General features: G+C 56.5%; 2 protein-coding genes across 3 annotated transcripts in view; one reads left to right on the top strand and one right to left on the bottom strand.

Moving 5' to 3' along the window:
• PPP1R13B (protein phosphatase 1 regulatory subunit 13B) overlaps window positions 1-7,138 on the top strand; it is a 116,603-nt gene extending 109,465 nt beyond the window's left edge. The window contains exons 12-17 of the mRNA XM_025391423.1: window positions 301-1,070; window positions 1,845-1,982; window positions 2,056-2,189; window positions 2,997-3,163; window positions 4,697-4,896; window positions 5,693-7,138. Coding sequence (XP_025247208.1) covers window positions 301-1,070; window positions 1,845-1,982; window positions 2,056-2,189; window positions 2,997-3,163; window positions 4,697-4,896; window positions 5,693-5,734 — 1,451 coding nt within the window. The 3' untranslated portion in view covers window positions 5,735-7,138. The remainder of the gene's footprint in view (window positions 1-300; window positions 1,071-1,844; window positions 1,983-2,055; window positions 2,190-2,996; window positions 3,164-4,696; window positions 4,897-5,692) is intronic.
• Window positions 6,894-18,440, bottom strand: part of ZFYVE21 (zinc finger FYVE-type containing 21) — a 19,656-nt gene continuing 8,109 nt past the window's right edge. Inside the window, exons 2-8 of one of the 2 annotated variants that reach the window (XM_025391443.1) lie at window positions 13,959-14,009; window positions 12,909-13,077; window positions 11,859-11,934; window positions 11,660-11,751; window positions 10,997-11,050; window positions 8,121-8,263; window positions 6,894-7,901 (exon numbers count right to left, since the gene is read on the bottom strand). In XM_025391443.1, the coding sequence (XP_025247228.1) occupies window positions 7,866-7,901; window positions 8,121-8,263; window positions 10,997-11,050; window positions 11,660-11,751; window positions 11,859-11,934; window positions 12,909-13,077; window positions 13,959-14,009 (621 nt within the window). In that variant the 3' untranslated portion in view covers window positions 6,894-7,865. The remainder of the gene's footprint in view (window positions 7,902-8,120; window positions 8,264-10,996; window positions 11,051-11,659; window positions 11,752-11,858; window positions 11,935-12,908; window positions 13,078-13,958; window positions 14,010-18,440) is intronic. The other variant, XM_025391445.1, reaches the window with a different exon arrangement.

Raw genomic sequence — 18,440 nt, 5'->3', positions numbered from 1 at the left:
GCTTGTCTGCGGTGGGAAAGTTGGGTTAGCAACCTATTTTTTTCTTCTGAAAAAGCTCCAGTTCTGGAAACCCAAATATAAAAACCTACACATAAGAGAGGCACTGCACCTTTCAGAAGGAGTCAGTGGAGGCTCTAGGAGGAGGAGGTTTCCTCAGAGATTTGAAATGAGAATTGAAGAACAGCAGCAGATGTATATATGTCTCTTTGCAGGAGCCTGCCTCTGGTGTAATCATAGGTGTGTATGACTAGATCTCTGCAGTGAGGTCGAAATTGCCTCTGCCCTTTGTGTCTCTCGCAGTGTATGGTAAGCCTGTTTTACCTTCGGGTTCAACATCTCCATCGCCGCTGCCGTTTCTTCACGGGTCGCTGTCCACGGGCACACCACAGCCTCAGCCACCCTCAGAAAGTGCTGAGAAAGAGCCCGAGCAGGACGGCCCTACCGCCCCCACAGATGGCAGCACCGTGGAGAGCCTGCCACGGCCACTCAGCCCCACCAAGCTCACGCCCATCGTGCATTCGCCACTGCGCTACCAGAGTGACGCGGACCTGGAGGCCCTCCGCCGGAAGCTGGCCAACGCGCCCCGGCCCCTGAAGAAGCGCAGCTCCATCACAGAGCCCGAGGGCCCCGGCGGGCCCAACATCCAGAAGCTGCTGTACCAGCGCTTCAACACCCTGGCCGGCGGCATGGAGGGCACCCCTTTCTACCAGCCCAGCCCCTCCCAGGACTTCATGGGCACCTTGGCCGATGTGGACAATGGAAACACCAATGCCAATGGAAACCTGGAAGAGCCCCCCCCCGCCCAGCCTACAGCCCCACTCCCCGCCGAGCCTGCCCCGTCGTCAGATGCCAATGATAATGAGTTACCTTCCCCTGAACCAGAGGAGCTCATCTGTCCGCAAACCACCTACCAAACTGCCGAGCCAGCAGAGGACAATAACAACAATGTGGCCACGGTCCCCTCCACGGAGCAGATCCCAAGTCCTGTGGTCGAGGCCCCATCTCCAGGGGAAGAGCAGGTCCCTCCAGCACCTCTTCCCCCTGCCAGCCACCCTCCTGCCACCTCCACGGTGGGTGTCATTGCTAGATCAAAGCCTGGCCTTCCTGGTCATTCATGCAACTAGGACCTCTGGGGTCCTCCCTTGGTCAGGCTGTGCTGGAGCAGTGAGAACCAGGGATGTCCCTGAGTTAGGTCTTGTGGGGAGGACGGACAGTCACACAGACCAATGGGGCATGAAAAGGCATGACAAATGGGGCTTGGCCACACTGTGCATGTGGCCAGGGAGCTCCAGAGGCTTTCCTGAGGAAGGGGAGCTGTCGCTGGCACCTGAAGGTCCTGTAGAGAGACGAGGGAAGAAGCATCTAGACAAAGGCCCTGGGTGGGAGGTCAGTGTTGATGGAGCAGAGAGGGAGCCAGGCGCCATCTCAGGGAACCCTCGGTGGGGTTTTCTCCACTAGGATCTGGTGCTGTAGCAGGAAGAACCCTATCGCATGTGGGCAGGAACGAGCTGCTGGCTCCCATCAGCTACTTGGCAGTCACACGCCACCCTCCCTCCCACAGGGTCTTCCGAGGAGTGGCCAGAAGCTCAAACGCAACCGTGTCCCTCTGTGAGTGAGCCAGGGACTCAGGCCCCAGGGCAGTGCTCTCCCTGATAGTGAGCATAGAGTGGCCCTGCCCCTTATTTGAGGTGGTCACCTGGGTGCTGCTACTGCTGCCACACCAGGGATGCTTCACAGAGCCACTGTCTTTGGGCTTTAGCTCTCACCACTCTTTCGCAGCAGGCGTGGGTTCTTAGACTTTAGTGGACCAGCTCTAACTGGAAAGCTTGCTTCCTTCCCAACAGAGCAAGCGGACCAACTTGAAGAAGCCCAACTCGGAGCGGACAGGGCATGGGCTGAGAGTCCGGTTTAACCCCCTGGCACTGCTTCTAGACGCATCTCTGGAAGGAGAGTTCGATCTGGTGCAGAGGATCATCTACGAGGTGAGCTGCAGCTGGGGACCAGTGCACGCTGCTGGGGGCGAGGGGGCGGGCACTCACAGGCCATGTGTCCTAGGTGGAAGATCCCAGCAAGCCCAACGATGAAGGGATCACCCCACTGCACAACGCCGTCTGCGCTGGCCACCATCACATCGTGAAGTTCCTGTTGGACTTTGGCGTCAACGTGAATGCTGCTGATAGTGATGGATGGTGAGGCCCTGTGGGGGTGTGGGGTGGAGAGATTTACTTTCCCTACTTTACGTAAGGAAAACATGCATGTTCTAGACAAACAGGAAGCACGGAAGAGAATTAGAGCAAGAACACCCATCATTTCATCCTTAAAAGATAGCTGTTGCCAGGGTTTCCTTGCCTGTCTTTCCAGCCTTTTCTCTTGATGATTTTGTTAAAAACATGGCTGTGGTTATGCTCTTTCTGTGCCCCATCATTAACATTGCAATCTAAGCATTCTGTGAATCATTCCATCTTCCCCTTTTCATGTGTTCCATATGAACTCTTCACACTCTATGCTCCGTGTGAAAAGCAGCCTCGGCATCCCCCTGGGTCAGGCATGTAGGTTGTTGCATTGTTCATTTCCGTTTGCCTTCGGGAGCTATGCTGCTGGGCGAGACACATTGGTCTCCTGTGGGGGTTATTTTGAACTTTTAGACAGCTGTCATTGAATCGTGGTAAAATACACATAACATAAAATTTCACATCTTAGCTATTTTTAAATGTGTGTTTCAGTGTATTATGTACATTCACATCACCATGCAGTGTGGCGTGAATATCTGTGGATTGGCCATTTCTCAACCCATTCCCTGTGCCCCCTTTTCAAAATGTATGTATGGTCTGAAACAATTGACTCATGGAAATCATGCCTTTAAAGAAACAACACAGAGACTTGATGGCACAAAGGCGAGCGCCTTCCATGAGATTCCTTAGAGGGAAATCTCTGAGGGCCGTGACCTACAGGACAGGCAGTGCCAGGCCTGCACCTTCACCTGTGCTCTATTCCAGGACGCCGCTGCACTGCGCTGCCTCTTGTAACAGCGTTCACCTCTGCAAACAGCTGGTGGAGAGTGGTGCCGCCATTTTTGCCTCAACCATAAGCGACATTGAAACTGCTGCAGACAAGTGTGAGGAGATGGAGGAAGGCTACATCCAGTGCTCCCAGTTTCTGTACGGTATGCAGGGGAGGCCTGGGGCCGCAGTGGTGCTGTCTGCCATGGCACTGCCACGGTACTGCCATGGTGCTGCCATGGTGCTGCCACGGCAAAGTCGGCAGGCACCAGAGAAGCTTCAGCGCAGCTTTCTGTTTGTTTTTTTAAGACAGGAGACAAGGTCTCATTCTGTCACCCAGGCTGGAGTGCAGTGTTGCGATCATGGCTCACTGCAGCCTCGACCTTCCAGGCTCAGTTGATCCTCCCACCTTAGCCTCCCAAGTAGCTGGGACTACGGCCTTGTCCCACCACAACCAGCTAATTTTTTGTACTTTTTTTTTTTTTTGTAGAGACAGTTTTTCGCCACGTTGCCCAGGGTGGTCTCGAACTCCTGGGCTCAAGCGATCTGCCCACTTTCAGCCTTCTAAAGTGCTGGGATCACAGGTGTGAGCCACCGTGCCCGGCAGCACAGCATTCTCGAGCTGTTCCACCTTCTTCAGGGGCAGCCAGGATGTCTCAGTCGAGTGAAGGTCACACTGCCCCTTGTTTTCATTCCTGAAAACATGTTTGAAAGTCCATGTTGTTAGAAAGATTCTCTGCCAGATTCCCAAGAAAACAGAATGACTTGGCTGTGCTCTGCATAGATGTTTTGCGCCCTTGCTTCCGGGAGCAAGGCCAGCTCCATTCCTGGGGTGGCCTGGGGCCCTGGCCGTTCCCCGGAAACATCTGATGAATGAGGCTCATGTCCTAATTAAGCTGCTTTAGCCAGGGCCACATTTTCCAAGCGCTGGAACATCTTCTCTATTCTGAGTATTAAACAGTCCCGAGTCACTTATTCCACACATTACTTGAGAACATACTGTGTGCCCTACACTGGACCCTAGGGTTGAAATTATCCATGAAAATAGCCAGGTGATGCCCTCCTTGGCCCAAGCTCCCGCAACAGAGCCAGGCAACAAATTCTCAGGCTGTGTGGTAGGGCTGGGGAGGCACAGCAGCCCCCAGGTGAGTCCAGCCAGTGTGAGGAGGAGGCTGCAGTCACAGTGGCACCACCAGAGGGAGGGGAAGCTCCCCACGGTCACCACAACTGGGCCTCGGAAGCCGTGTCCCTGCAGAAGGCCCTTTGTCAGGGACCCACAAGTAGCTGTTCGGTCAGGGCTCAGTTGTGTGTAGTTTGTTCATTGCCATCGAAGCACAGTCACAGCTGCTCTAGTTAGTGACTTTAGAAATCTGTTCTCGCTGTGATTGCTAAGTGTCACCTTAGGAACAGCACACCTTTGCCCTGGGACTCAGGAGCTCGTTTGTCCTGTCTGTCCTGCAGGGCTTAGGGCCGGCAGCAGGAACAGCAGCAGCAGCAGCTGGGCCGGGCAGGGGAGGTGTCAGGAGGTATCAGGTGGGAGCCCTAGTCTCCAATAGTCTCTCATCTCCCACGCTGGCCTCTGTGGGGCCTGCTGAGAGCAGCCTCGGCAGCAGCATGACCGTGTCCTATTCCTTGAGCAGGGTCCCTCTCTGCAGGCCACCCTCTGCTGAGGCCTGACCATTGCTCTCTGGTTCCAGGGGTGCAGGAAAAGCTGGGTGTGATGAACAAAGGTGTGGCGTATGCTCTGTGGGACTACGAGGCCCAGAACAGTGACGAGCTGTCCTTCCACGAAGGGGACGCCCTCACCATCCTGAGGCGCAAGGACGAAAGCGAGACTGAGTGGTGGTGGGCTCGCCTTGGAGACCGGGAGGGCTATGTGCCCAAAAACCTGCTGGGGGTGAGCACTCAGGTTACGTACTGGGAAACCTGCTGTTCTTGTCTCTGTACAGCATGCGGTCCTGTCATGCTGTGGGGCTGGGGAGGGAGGCTTGTGCTTTTTCTGAGCCTCAGCAGCCCCCTCTGTATAGGGGGAGGTGCCTACTTGGCAGTGCTGGCATGAGGCTCAGGCAGGGCCCCAGGAGGTTCCCCTGGCCATGCTCACGCCGTGTAGGCCGAGTGCCCCAGTGAGGGGCAGCTCAATGAGCTCGGTTCATGATGAACTTCAACAAGCAGCCCAGCTCACCCCACCCACACTTTCCCCAATCTAGAAATCTCTGCAGCCTAGAAATTTCTCCATCGGAGGAGAGAGGTGGGAACGTGCAGGCTGCTAGCTCTGTGTTGGACTTGTGATTCCATCAGTCCTCTGGCAGAGGGAGCGGCCTCTGCTCTCTGTGCCCTGCGGAGCTGCCAGGGGCTCCCTGTTGAGCCAAGGTTCCTGGCCAGGCAAACACAGCAGGGAGCCAGGCAGAGACCCTTGCCCAGGGGAGCTGATGACCTTGAGAGCCACAGGCAGTCACAAGTCTTTAGGTGGCATGAAGTGCTGTGAGAGCAATAGGATATTCTGGGGGTACGAGGCACATCTGAAAGGGGGCTGGGTGGGTCTCAGTATAGAGGTGCAGCTGAGCGTGGGCCTGAGGGAGAAGGGTGCTGCACGGCTGTCCAGGGTGGCTGAGGTGAGGAGCAGGGGTCGGGTCTGGCTGGCCCTGCTCCGTATGTGTAGCTTCCTGTCCTGACACGGCTCCGTTGCTTCCCAGCTGTATCCACGGATCAAACCCCGACAGCGAACGCTCGCCTGAACTTCCTTTTGGAGCACCGCATGGTCTTGCCAGCTACCAGGAGCCACTGAAGAGATTATTGTGCCGTTTTCCCAGGAAAGCTGAAGCTAGAAAATGGTCTTAATGGTGCTCACTTCAGCAGACAGCGTCCACAATGTGAATCCTACAGTTTCCAGGTGAGGCCCTTTCTCCAGTTTGCCCATAACTGGGAGAGGTACTTTCGCCTCCAAGGACTGAATTTTGCCAATTACTATAAATCCAAATAAATACCCGCTTTCAAAACACCCACCCCTCTTGCCATTAAGAAGGTCCCATAACCCCTGGTTGGTTGCCAGTGAAGACAGCTCTTACTGACTTGGCCCCGAGGCCATCACCCCCTCCAGCAGTGAACACTGTCCGTGGCTGTGAGGCCTGCTTCCCTGCGACAGCCCTGCCTCCTGTCACCGAATCGGACACTCATCCTTTCTCACACTCTCCACACACGATCCTTCTTCCTCCCTTCATCACCAAAGGAGCCTCTGTATGGAAACGTGTCCAGTGTTGCTGCCCGACGTGTATGCTTCCCAGCAGCCACTCTGCCTGGCCGCCTTGGGGGTTCTGCTTCCTGTTCCAGTTCACCTAAAGGCTGATTGTGCAGGCCCAGCACTGTGGCTGGACTGCCACGCTATGGGCACCAGGACCCCAAGACCAAGTGACAATCGGAAGAGCCTCAGCGTATACTCTTCTCCTGTGATTTTACAGCCTCTCATGCTGCTCAGTGTGGTTCCCAGCCCTGCAAGCTCAAATTCAGTTCTCTGAATGGAGTCAGGTGCTGGAGGCCGTGGCAGCGGAGGGTAGTCAGGGTTGGGGCTGGGGGTGGACTGGCGTGAGGGCAGACCAGGGCCAGGTAGATGGGGCTGTTTGGTGTCTGAAGGATGGCAGGTGCCTGGCATCAGGAGGGGCCGCCACCAAGGGGCAGCAGCTGGGGCAGAGGAGATGGGGTCACGGGCCACCCCCCTCTGCTGATCTCCCTGCCTGTGCTGGCTGTGAGGACACCACCTTTGTCCCAGGCCCAGCCTCGAGGCGAGGAGGACGCTCCACTGCGGTGTGAATTGTACGTACAGGCTTTTTATATACCAAAAGTATTTTTTGACTAGACCATTCAAAGCTACCCGAACTATGTTGGAAATTTTTTTTCTCATTAAAATACAGGCCCTTAGGCTCTATTTTTCATGTATGAGTCTTGTGTGTAATTTATGTATAAATGTGTGTATAGAGTCACTGATGCAGCACTGTAGCCCATCACCCTGGAGCACTGACTGTACATAGTGTGGTGAAGAAAACTGAATGCCATTGTAGAGCAGCCCGGCCACAGGAGCGTGGCCACTGCCACCCGACGCTGCTGACGCTGTGTAAATGTGCACAATAAACCCGTCTCACCCCGGCGGCTGTGAGTCTTGTTTCTGGAGCCAGACTGCGCTGCGGCACGAGGGTTCAGGTGATCTGGACACAGGAAGGCGAGGCCTTGTCCGTATGTTCAAAATAGGTTTTAATCATAAGCTTTATATACAAATTGCTGTACAGTCATCTTAATAAAGTGAAATAGTGAGTGAAAAGTACAAAACACAAAGCCCCCACGTTCCCCTTAGTGAAGTATCAAAGGATCACTCACAGCCCAAAAGTCCAAAATTAGTGATAAGGTAAGTGGACAGTCTGTAAAACAGGCTAAGGCAAGTGCTGTAAACTGGCTATTAGAGGCGAGCAGGCTCTACTGCAGATCAGAAGCCTGAGTTCCTACTACCCAAACTGGTTCTGTGGAAGAGTTAAATGAAATGAGTATCGATGGGCCAGAACCTTCTAGTAAACCTGGGAACTCATAAAAACAGTATATATTATGCTAAAAATAGTTTAGCAGTAGTGTAGCTCAGTCTCTCCCACCCCCAATTAAGTATTGACAATACACAAATTCTAAAACACGAAGCTGTTTAAAGCATTAATAAACTGTGAACATATTGCACTAGATAAGTGAACACTTCTGTTTCTCCAAATACATGAGTTGCATTTCCCAGCACAAGCAGGATTAATCCCTGTGGTGCGCAAGGAGCAGGCTCTGCTGTTCCAAGCGACTCAGTCCTGGTGACCACACGTACTCCAAGCTCAGACCCACGTAGAGTTACTGGTCCCGAGATTCGTAGAGGAGCTTTGCAGCCTGCAGATCAGATAAGATCAACACAGTGAGACCTGCTTGGTCCTGTGCCTGGTGGAGCCAAGCCTGAGTGCATTTGAGGGGAGATGGCATGGGCACCCCAGCCGAGGGGGAACAGATTGTGGGAATGGGGGTCAAATGGCAGGACACAGCTTCCTCTGGGAAAGGCAAGCTTTTGCTCTAAGCCAAAGGGCCCAGCCTCCCTGGCCTGGGCTCAGGTACCTTGTGCATGGCCACTAGCCACGCCACCGCCTGCCTCCTGCCCACATTCGCGTCCTCCACCGCTGTCAGCTTCAGCTGGGTCACACCCTCCGTCCCCGGCACTGTATACTGCAGGAACATGCCTGTGGCCCGTGCGTTGCCTCCTGGAGGAGGGAGACGAGGTAAGCCGGCCCAAAGGAGACCCTGAGTGCCCAGGTGGTCACCAGCCCCAAGGTGGTGGTGGCCAGGACACCTTCCTAACCTTGTGCTGGTCCCAAGAGTAGCCTGGCGGTGAGGACTGGTGCTCAGGAGCACCCAGGAAACACCATCTCAGGCCTCTGAAGGGAGACCCCAAGCTCACAGGGTAGGTGGGAGAGGGACGAAGACACTCAGCCGGGTGCCCCAGGGCTGGGGACAAACCACCAGAGCTGCATCACCACAAGAGGCCTCGTTCTCCACTAATTGAGGTGCTGCTGTGCCCTGGGGCATGTGGGGGTTCCTGCCTTCAGAGAACCCCCAGACCAGACTGGCTCCTGCAGAGATGCCCACCTGTACCCAGGGCTGGGGGAAAAGGGGAGGCCACCTCGAGAGTGCCCTGGCCACCGACAGGCCAAGCAGATGGTTAGGGCCACAGCTGGCCTCACACCCAGGAGTCGAAGGCCTCAGCCTCTGAGGAGCAGCACAGAGGGGACCGTCAGTACAAAGGCCCAGTGCCAGGGAAATGCCACCCCAGCCTGGTCACGGGCCATCTCCCCAGACCTAGGGGACCCAGGCTCCCCATCTTTGGGCAGCAGTGACCAGCTGATCCAGTGACAATGACTCAATTCCAGCACTTGCTCCAACAATGAACCGCTCAAGAGAGCGACTCTTCAGGCAGGGCTGGAGTTGAAAGAGACCCATGGGATGCAGCCTCCCATGAACTTAATGACTTGGGAGGGAAGCCCCATCGTGAGCAATCGCTGACCTCTCGGGAGACCCCTCCATCAGACACACATCCCCCCATCAGCACCCAGGGCCGGCTCTTCTGCCGGTTGGTGGAGTGGGCGTCAAGGCTGCAGCTGCAAGCGCCGGAGGCCCCGGAACCACACTTTTCCTTTCTTCCCCTCTCCCCACCCCCGCCCCCGCGACACAGTTTTTGTTCTTGTTGCCCAGGCTGGAGTGCAGTGGCCTGATCTTGGCTCACCGCACCCTCCGCCTCCCGGGTTCAAGGGATTCTCCTGCCTCAGCCTCCTGAGTAGCTGGGACTACAGGCATGTGCCACCATGCCCAGCTTTTTTTTTTTTTTTTTTTTCTCTTTTTTGTAGTTTTAGGAGAGACAGGGTTTCTCCATGTTGGTCAGGCTGGTCTCGAACTCCCGATCTCAGGTGCCCAACTCGGCCTCCCAAAGTGCTAGGATTATAGGTGTGAACCACCGTGCCTGGCTTTTTTTTTCTCTTTTTTTTTGGAGTCTCTGTCACCCAGGCTGGAGTGCAGTGGTGGGATCTCGGCTCACTGCAATCTCCGCCTCCTGGGTTCAAGCGATTCTCCTGCCTCAGCCTCCCAAGTAGCTGAGACTACAGGCGCCTGCCACCATGCCTGGCTAATTTTTATATTTTTAGTAGAGACAGGGTTTCACCATGTTGGCCAGGATGGTCTCGAACTCCTGACCTCAGGTGATCCACCCGCCTCAGCCTCCCAAAGTGCTGGGGTTACAGGCCCCCACCATGCCGGGCCTCTGGAACCACATTTTCATAAGCCCAGTTCTATGGTTAGGGCACACCCACCCAGCCCCTACACTGGGGAACCTTCCCTATCAGTGTAACGTCCTGCCTGGGCTCTAGAGCAGAGTGACCTGGCTCTGTCCACCGCCTGCGTTTGCTTGATAAAGCACCACTGGACCATAGCCATGGCCGTCTGTCACCCTGTCTTCTGCAGCTGCCTCCACCTTACCACGGCACATGCGGCTGGCAAAGGTTTACTATCTGGCCGTGAAAGAATGAGTGTGTGGCCTGCCCTACAGGGCCCAGGCTGGCAGGCGGCCCCCTGGCTGCCTTCAGGTCAGGGGACTGTTACTACTGTCCCCGCCCCCACTGGAAGACGGTGCTGGGGTCTGAAGGGCTCTACTGAGACTGTGCAGAGTGGGGCTCACTGCACCCCGCAAGCCATCACAAAGGGACACACTGCCAGAAGCCCTGAGGAGGGTCAGCCCAGGAGAGCAGTCCCGGAGGCTCCATTGCCCCGGCCTCAGGAGCACTGGATGCCCCTAAGCACTGGCCTTCATCTGAGCCTCAGGCTCCCCAGGAGGAGGCAGGCAGAGAGGGGTGCTTGGGGTGACCCCCGCTTCTCCAGACCCTACCCTTCGCACCTGGGCATCTATACCACGCAGCCTGCTCAAGGCAACCAGCTTGACACCATCCCGGCTCCAAACACGTCCCTGAGCTCAGGACAGAGGTGGCAAAACACTGGCCTGGGCATCTCACCTCATCATTCAGGAGGCTGACAGAAGTGCCAGGAGAGTTAGGGGTCCCAGGAGGCCACATTGAGCTGGGGAGTGCCAGGCCTCAGTGGGAAGGGCAAAGTTGGGAGAGGCTCCCAAGGGCAGGTGAGGCCCCGTGAGCACCCATGCCCCCTGGCCTCAGCCAGTTCACGGCTGGCAGGTACTGACAGAGAGCTGTCAACTGCTGGGTAACCCTCCCCCCGAGACAGAACTGAGAAAGTACATCTGCTGCGGTATCTTCATTTATGCTTTAGAAACCCACGTACCAGACCCAACATCTCTCTTAAGTCAACCAAAAGAAGTGAATTCAGGTTTCACAAAGAACCCTGGCACGGACCACCCCGTGGACAGAAGCCAGGTGGCGAGGGGAGGAACGGGCCCGCCGCATGCAGGGAGCCCCAGCGAGGAGGAAGAGGCTGACCTTCAGAGGCAGGCTGGCTCCCCAGGAGGCTGGTGTAAGCGTGAATGTCTTTTTCTATGGCAAGAAGGTGGGCAGGCAGTGGCGAGAAGGAGCACCCAAGAGCCGGTGAGAGAATGGAAAGAAAGCAACATGGGTTACGGCACGCGCATCTGTCAGCACAGTTTGCAGATAACAGGATGCGAGCTCCCCGTCAGCGGAGTTTAGTGGAGAGGCCCAGGCTGGGCCAAAGCTCACCAGGAAAAGCACCAGGGGTTTGGTCTGCACAGACACCTGCAGGAGGAGGGCTGAAGTGCTGGCTCCCGATGAGCCACCACTCAGACCTTTCTGGGGATCTCAGTTATTGCATTTGGAGCTTTATCCTTGGTTTGAGTCCAACAATAAACGGAATGATACATTACAGCATTTAGAGCAGAGGAAATCATTATGACATGCTGAGGCAAATTTCCCTTTGTTGTCTTACGGTTTAAGTCTCCACTCACCTGGTGAGTTCTAAAGCCACTGAGTAAATACACGCCCCCCAAAGAGGAAAGGCAGGCTGTCCTGGAGACCCAGCAGACCCCGTTCCTCAGGGTGGCTGCCTGATCCCAAAAGTGGACGCTCCTCTTGTCACCCATGCATGGCACCAAACCCTCCTGGCTTAGGAAAGGACGTGCTGGCATTTACCTCCGGGAGGGAAGCCTTCTGTGAGGAGCTGCACGGTGGAAATGTGCACAATTTCGATTTCATAGTGGCTGTCTCCATCCAGAAACAAGTATCTACATCAAATAAAAGTGTCCAAATCGGGTCACTCTCAGGCTCAGTGCCACCGAGGCTCCCGGTCTGTGACAATGCTGCCCCGTGCCAAGCAGGATCTGGCTCTTACCTCTGGTTATTGGAAAGACGACAAATCATAGTTTCGGGTTTCTCTGAGTTTCCAAACGTGACGAGGAAGGTGGCTCCTTGGGAACACAAAAGCAAATGTGAGAACAGGGTCTGCTTCTTTTCCACCTAACCCTTCCCACGAGTACCAGCAGGAGACGCGCACACAGAGGACACAGTGAAAACATCAAGAAACAAACCACAGCTTTGTTCTAAGGACCTCTTCAGCTGAGCAAAAAGGCAGTTATGGATCAAGGGTTTAAGAGGTAAACGAAAAGGTGCTGCTCTAAACAGGTTCTGCTTGCTTACAAAGCTCCTAGAAATTTTTTTACATCCTTCAAAGGATGCAGGGAATCCATCACCAAGGTCCAGATCAAAGAACAATAAACCCCTCTGCTCGCAGGTCCTAAGAGCTGGCAGGACCAAGACAGCAGAAAGGAAGCACAACAAAGGCCACTGTCCAGCCAGGCACCATGCCCGTTTCACACAGGACGGAGCTGTGGGCAGGAAGGCAGGTGGTCCCAGACCCCATGGCGGGCAAGCTGGGGACAGGAGGCTGGGATGGAGTGGCCAGAGGTGGGCGGGCAGTGGGGAGAAGGCGCTGCTCAGAGATTCCAGGGAGGCACAACATAAGCCCCCAGAGAACGCCCTTCTCCCACACCAGGTCCCCAGAGATGGCTCAAAACCGGGTCTGCATCGTGCTACCGGGCAAAGGTCTACGGACCCTCATCAAGGAGCCACGGTGGTCGCAAAGGCCCGAGCGCCGGCGCCGGGTTCCACCTGGGGGAGGTGCTGCCTGGGCCAGGGCCTCCCCTCCCACCTGATGGACGTGCCCAGCGGAGTCAGCACCCACATTTTAGACGACACTCCGCCTCTGAAGAGAAGGGAAGGCTCTATAACTGCTTCTAAACGAATCCAGAAGAAAACAGGGAAGGGAGGGAAGGCGAGACAACGTCAAAGAGAAGCAGAACGCCCTGTGCACAGCCCACAGCATCGCCACAGACACGAGGAGCCGGCTGGCGGCCGCGCAGGACTGCAGGGCCCGCGTGCTTACCGCTCAGGAGCACTTTGAGCTGCTTGTCGTAGAACTCCGCCTCCTTGTGGGACACCAGGGCGCACTCCGCGCACTGCCGCACGGGGTCCACAAAGCACATGCGCCGCAGCGGCACCTTCTGGCTGCAGCACCTGTCGCAGAAGCACTTCCCGCAGCGGCGACAATGGTGCTGGGCAGATGCGGGAGGATTGGCAGTGAGGAGGGGCAGGGGACAAGCGGCCCCGGGTGTGGACCCTGCTGGCCTGGCACTGCCCGGGCCGCGCCTAAACGCGAGGCCCCCCTGCTGGCTGCTGCACACACGCACCTCCTGACGCCAGCCCCTGGGCTCCCCACCACACAGCAGGGCTTCACCTCACCTGGGAAATGAGGCCCTTTTTTCAAAATTGTGGATCAAAATGGCTGTTTTTCAGCTCTTTCTTTCAACTACCCAAGTCCCACTGCTTAGGACGCCCTCGGGCCTCGGGGCGCCATGAGCTGGGCACACATTAGGGGCAACACACTTAGCGAGGGCAAAGCAGGACAGGGCAGGGTAAGAGGTAGGTGCACAGGCCTCGCAAGCTGCATCCCCACCCCATGGCATCCAGCAGAATCAGCCCAGTCACTTTCCACGGAAACAGGGCACGGCTGACACTCAAAACGAGCCATAATGGCTGGGTGCAGTGGCTCACCCCTATAATCCCAGCACTTTGGGAGGCTGAGGTGGGAGGATCATCTGAGGTCAGGAGTTCGAGACCAGCCTAGCCAACATGGTGAAACTCCATCTCTACTAAAAATACAAAAATTAGCCGGGCATGGTGGTGGGTGCCTGTAATCCCAGCTACTCAGGAGGCTGAGGCAGGAGAATCCCTCGAACCCGAGAGGCAGAGGTTGCAGTGAGCCGAGATGGAGCCACTGCACTCCAGCCTGGGCAACAAGAGCAAAACTCCGCCTCAGAAAAAAAAAAAAAAAAACGAGCCACAAGATGACATCCGTCCCCTGCCAGAAGGGGCAGCTGTCCTGTTAGGGCCCCTCCCCTCTTCCCACCACCCCCACTCAGCAGCCTCAGCTCACCTTTCTGGTGAGAAAGTCAAACTTGGCGTCACACTGCATACATCTCCGACACTAGGAAAGAGACGACAAAGCGTTAAAACCCAGTTTAGTCACTCACCATGTCGCTGGGGCAGGACCCGGGGCTGTTGAGAAAGCTGGGCCCTGCTACCTCCCCCCACACCCAAGCGGCCTGAGGCAGGCAGGCTTGTGACGCAGGATGGTGGACTGGTCGCCTGTGCCCAGGCTCCAGAGCCAATGCAGTGGGATGCAGGCTGCTCCGAGGCCTGCAGGAGATGCACCCAGCGTACCCATGGGGTCTGGGCCTGAGGTGGGCTTGGGGTTTGACTGTCTTGCAGCAGAACGTGCATCCCGGCATTTCAGGTCCCTCCACACTGGACCCAACAGCAGTTCACCTTAGCAACACCTTTTTGGCCCTGGTCCTGTTACTGGAACCAAAGAGCAACGCCGTGAAGAGACTAGGAAACCCACAGCAGGAGCCAACCTAAACCCCTAAACCAGGGAAGGCTGTGCTAGCACCCACTTCACAAACGAGGCGGGCATGGGGACCTGCTGATTCTGGGGCTGCGCGCCAGCCGGCAAAAGTCCAGGTATCTGAGACATAAGGCTTATTATTCTGGTTCTTTACTTGGAGTCCTGGCGTGCGTGCCCTGACCCCCGCCAGTGAAGGAACCCCTGGAAGCAGCTGAAGCACACACAGGCTGGTGTGTGTCATGGGGACGCATGTCAGACCTGGGGACGCCCTGAAGATGCTTCCTCACCTGGAGGACCCAGGCGCAGAGAAGCTCCGAGACGCACAAGCCCGGGCTCACAAGGCTGGACTTTCTTGGCAAACACAGTTCTATGCACACAGAATGTACAAACGCAGACAGAAACAGGAAGGTGACTGGGCTCAGGGCCCACCAGGAATTCTGACCACACAAGACCTGGGAACTGGGCAGGTGGCCATGGGGCTCACTTTCCCCAAGGGGTCACAGCAGGCCTGAAGCCCCATGGCAAGGTGGTGCTGTGCTGGCACTGGGGATGCCCTCTGGGAAGACGTCCTCCTCTGCCTCACCACAGCAGCCAGGAGGCAACCATCCTGAGGGCGGGGCTATTTCTGCTGAGTTGGAATCACATCTGAAGTTTCTTCAGCTGCCTCACTAGAGCCTCAGAATTACCCTTGAAATTATCTAAGGGGCTGGGCGCGGTGGCTCATGTCTGTAATCCCAGCACCTTGAGAGGATGAGGTGGGCGGATCACCTGAGCCCAGGAGACCAGCCTGGGCAACATGGTGAGACCCCATCACTACCAAAAGAAAAAAACAAAATTACTGGTGTGGTGGTGCACACCTGCAGTCCCAGCCACTTGGGAGGCTGAGGTGGGAGGATCACTTGAGCCCAGGAGGCAGAGGTTGCAGTGAGCTGTAATCACGCCACTGAACTTCAGCCTGGGTTACAGAATGAGAGCCTGTTCCAGGAAAAAAAAAAAAAAAAATTGTCTAACGGCTGTTCAGGGGGCCTCATTTCATGTTTAACACCCAGAGTCCCAGAGTGATGGCCGGGTGCCACTGAAATCCAGGGGACCACAGACCCTGTGGCCATCTGCCGGGCGTTGTTAGGTCACTGTGGCCATAAGGAAATAAAGAAGTATATTCTCTTTACGCAGCTGTGGCAGTCACACCAAGAGCGGCTGTGCCCAGGAGGGAGAGAGGAGGCGCGGTGGCCCGGCCCAGCTGTGTGGTGCCTGGTGCACACCGGCAGGGTTTGGTCAAGGCTAGAGGAGAAGGTGCCTTCTTCATGAATTGTTTCAAACAAACGCACACCGCCTGGGCCTATGCGCCGCGGGGTGGCCAGAGCCTTTCATATGTGGGGAACAGGTTAAGTATGACGCCTCAACACAGGAGAGCAGGGCAACCTGGAAGATGCCAGATGGCAAAGAAGCCCACTCTGAAAAGAGCCCTCTGCGGCCTGCGCACCTCAGATGCTTGGTCGGTCTAAGAGTGAAGGTGGAATTGAAATCAATCGCTTAGAAATAAAACAGATTTAAGATGCTCCCTGAATTTCCACTGCTTCACTTGACTAGACAAAAAAATTGTCACCAAAGCGCAGGGTATGTTTACCAAGCACCCAGAGACACACATGTGGTGGTCTATGCTGAAGCCCCCAACTGACGCTGCGCTCTGAGCCCTTGCCAGGAGGCCCTCACTGAAGAGGCCACAAGCCCGAGGCCACGCCCCACTGGGGGCAGCCATGGCCACTCGGCCAACTCCTTAGAACCAGCCAGGCCTCAAGCTCCCGTGAGGGCTGCAGAGACCTCAGGACTGGCCACAGCCCAGCTTCTTGCAGCAGCCCCAGATGGAGCGCGGCCCAGTGAGGTGCCTGCTTTGGAGGGGCCCAGGTCCCAGCTGTGCCTGCCGTCTCCACTTAGAACAGCAGGCCGGATGCATTTACCACTCGCAGGGGGTTCCTAGCTCGAACCTCCTCATGGGACGAAGTCACCGTGAACACGCTCACCCTCGGCACCAAAGGCACGGAACTCCCAAACCTCAGCTGGGAAGGCTCCGTCCTGGCCTGGCTGCCTCCTGTTCACTCCAGATGGCAGGGGGGCCCTGACACCGGCATGAGCGCAGCATGAGGATGCCGCCATCACCGCCGGCTCCCCCGCTCTAACAGCAGGGACTCCAATCCAAGGGGAAGACATTCAGACCTGCTCTGAAGGAAATCTGTGCCACCGTGCATTCTTTTTTCTTTTTTTTTTTTTTTGAGACGGAGTCTTGCTCAGTCGCCCAGGCTGGAGTGCGGTGGCGAGATCGGCTCACTGCAAGCTCCGCCTCCCGGGTTCACGCCATTCTCCTGCCTCAGCCTCCCGAGTAGCTGGGACTACAGGCGCCACCACTATGCCCAGCTAATTTTTTTGTATTTTTAGTAGAGACGGGGTTTCATCGGGTTAGCCAGGATGGTCTCGATCTCCTGACCTCGTGATCCGCCCATCTCGGCCTCCCAAAGTGCTTGGATTACAGGCGTGAGCCACCGCGCCCGGCCACTGTGCATTCTTTTAACAGAGTAAAGGACACTTTTGCCATGAAAATGGTGGTCCGCGGATTCGGTGAGCCGGTACAGCCTTTTTCAAAGCTGGGCCTCGGTGCTGCCCACCCACTCCCCAACAGGCCCTTCAGCAGCACATGGGGGCTGTGGGACCCAGGACGCCTCGCCTCCCTCAGCTTCATGAGAACAAGACCCTCGTGCTCTGGGGCCCTTGGTAAGGATGAAACAAGAAGGGCCCAGCGAGGCTGCCACCTGGTGTGACAAGCACACCCCACTTTGGTCCTCGCTGCCAGAGACCTAGGTGGTGGGTGGTGAACTAGAAACAGGTGTGGGTTAAATGAGCCAGCGACCGAATGGTGTGACTCAAAGGGGTCCTCTTGGGAGAGGTGGAGGGTCTTTTTGCTTCTGATGATTAAGGACTCAGATGAATATTGACCAAGAATCATCCACGTTCGAAGCACAGTAATACTCAAAAGAGATGTAGGAGAAGACCTTCGCTCCATGAAGTCCCCTTTTCCCTTCCGGGGGAAGAGGGGGCCCCCAAACGAGACCAGGAATTACCTGGCGAGCATAAGCTGAGGGCCTGAAGTCTCAAAAAGGAGGCAGACTGGAGGTGGCCACAGCATTACCAAGCCACACACGAGTTCAAACGTCTTATCTAACATGAGAGCCGCCTCAGAGCTCCATCAAGGACAGACGGGCTGTGCTGGCACCGACAAGCAGCTGATAGGGCTCGGCCCCTTGGTAGGAAAGCTGCTCCCACACACATGGCACTGTTCCAGCCCCAACTCCGGGCTGGCAAACACGGCTGCGGCTGATTCCACAACAAGGCAGGCAAGGCCTGTGGGGTCACCAGGGCCGAGCACCTTCTGAAACACAGGCCCCTGGGTCTGAGCCGCGGTGGGGACCTGGTGGCCGCCCAATCCTCCAGCGCCTCTGACATGGCTGCACAGCCTCCCTGGGGTCTGGGGGCCCAGCCATGGATCCTCCACCACCCTGCCCTGATCCTCTCCCTCACAGGCATGGGGACTCTCCCCTGCCCTGCACCCCTCCTCTGGGAAGTCCAGCCCCTTCTCTGAGCCCCAGAAGATGTCAGTGCGGAGGAGTTGCTCCGATGTGGTGCCGTCACAGCCGCCACCCTCACCGTGTCCCCGCCACCCTGCGCTCTGCAAAAGTAGGGCCTCCCTCCAGCCTGCGGGACCCACACACGCAGCACAAGAAGCCTGCAGCCCCTCCACAGGGGGCTCAGAGACAGTCCACGTCGGGTGCCAAGTGCCCACTGTGCTTAGTTGGCAAAACAGAGTCTGGTGGTCCTGGGACTCTGCAGATGCTTCTGGAAGGAGTCCTCTGGGGTCCACAGCCACATGTGTGGGAGCCTCACTGGGGGAGGACAGAGGTCCCGGTTGTGGCGCACATCAGGGGCCCTTCGGACGCCATTCTGCAGCAAGGACTGGCCCCT

Source organism: Theropithecus gelada, chromosome 7b, assembly GCF_003255815.1.
Source record: "Theropithecus gelada isolate Dixy chromosome 7b, Tgel_1.0, whole genome shotgun sequence".
NCBI lineage: Eukaryota > Metazoa > Chordata > Mammalia > Primates > Cercopithecidae > Theropithecus > Theropithecus gelada.
Note: the sequence above shows the minus strand (reverse complement) of the source record. Positions and strands in the feature narration are given on the sequence as shown.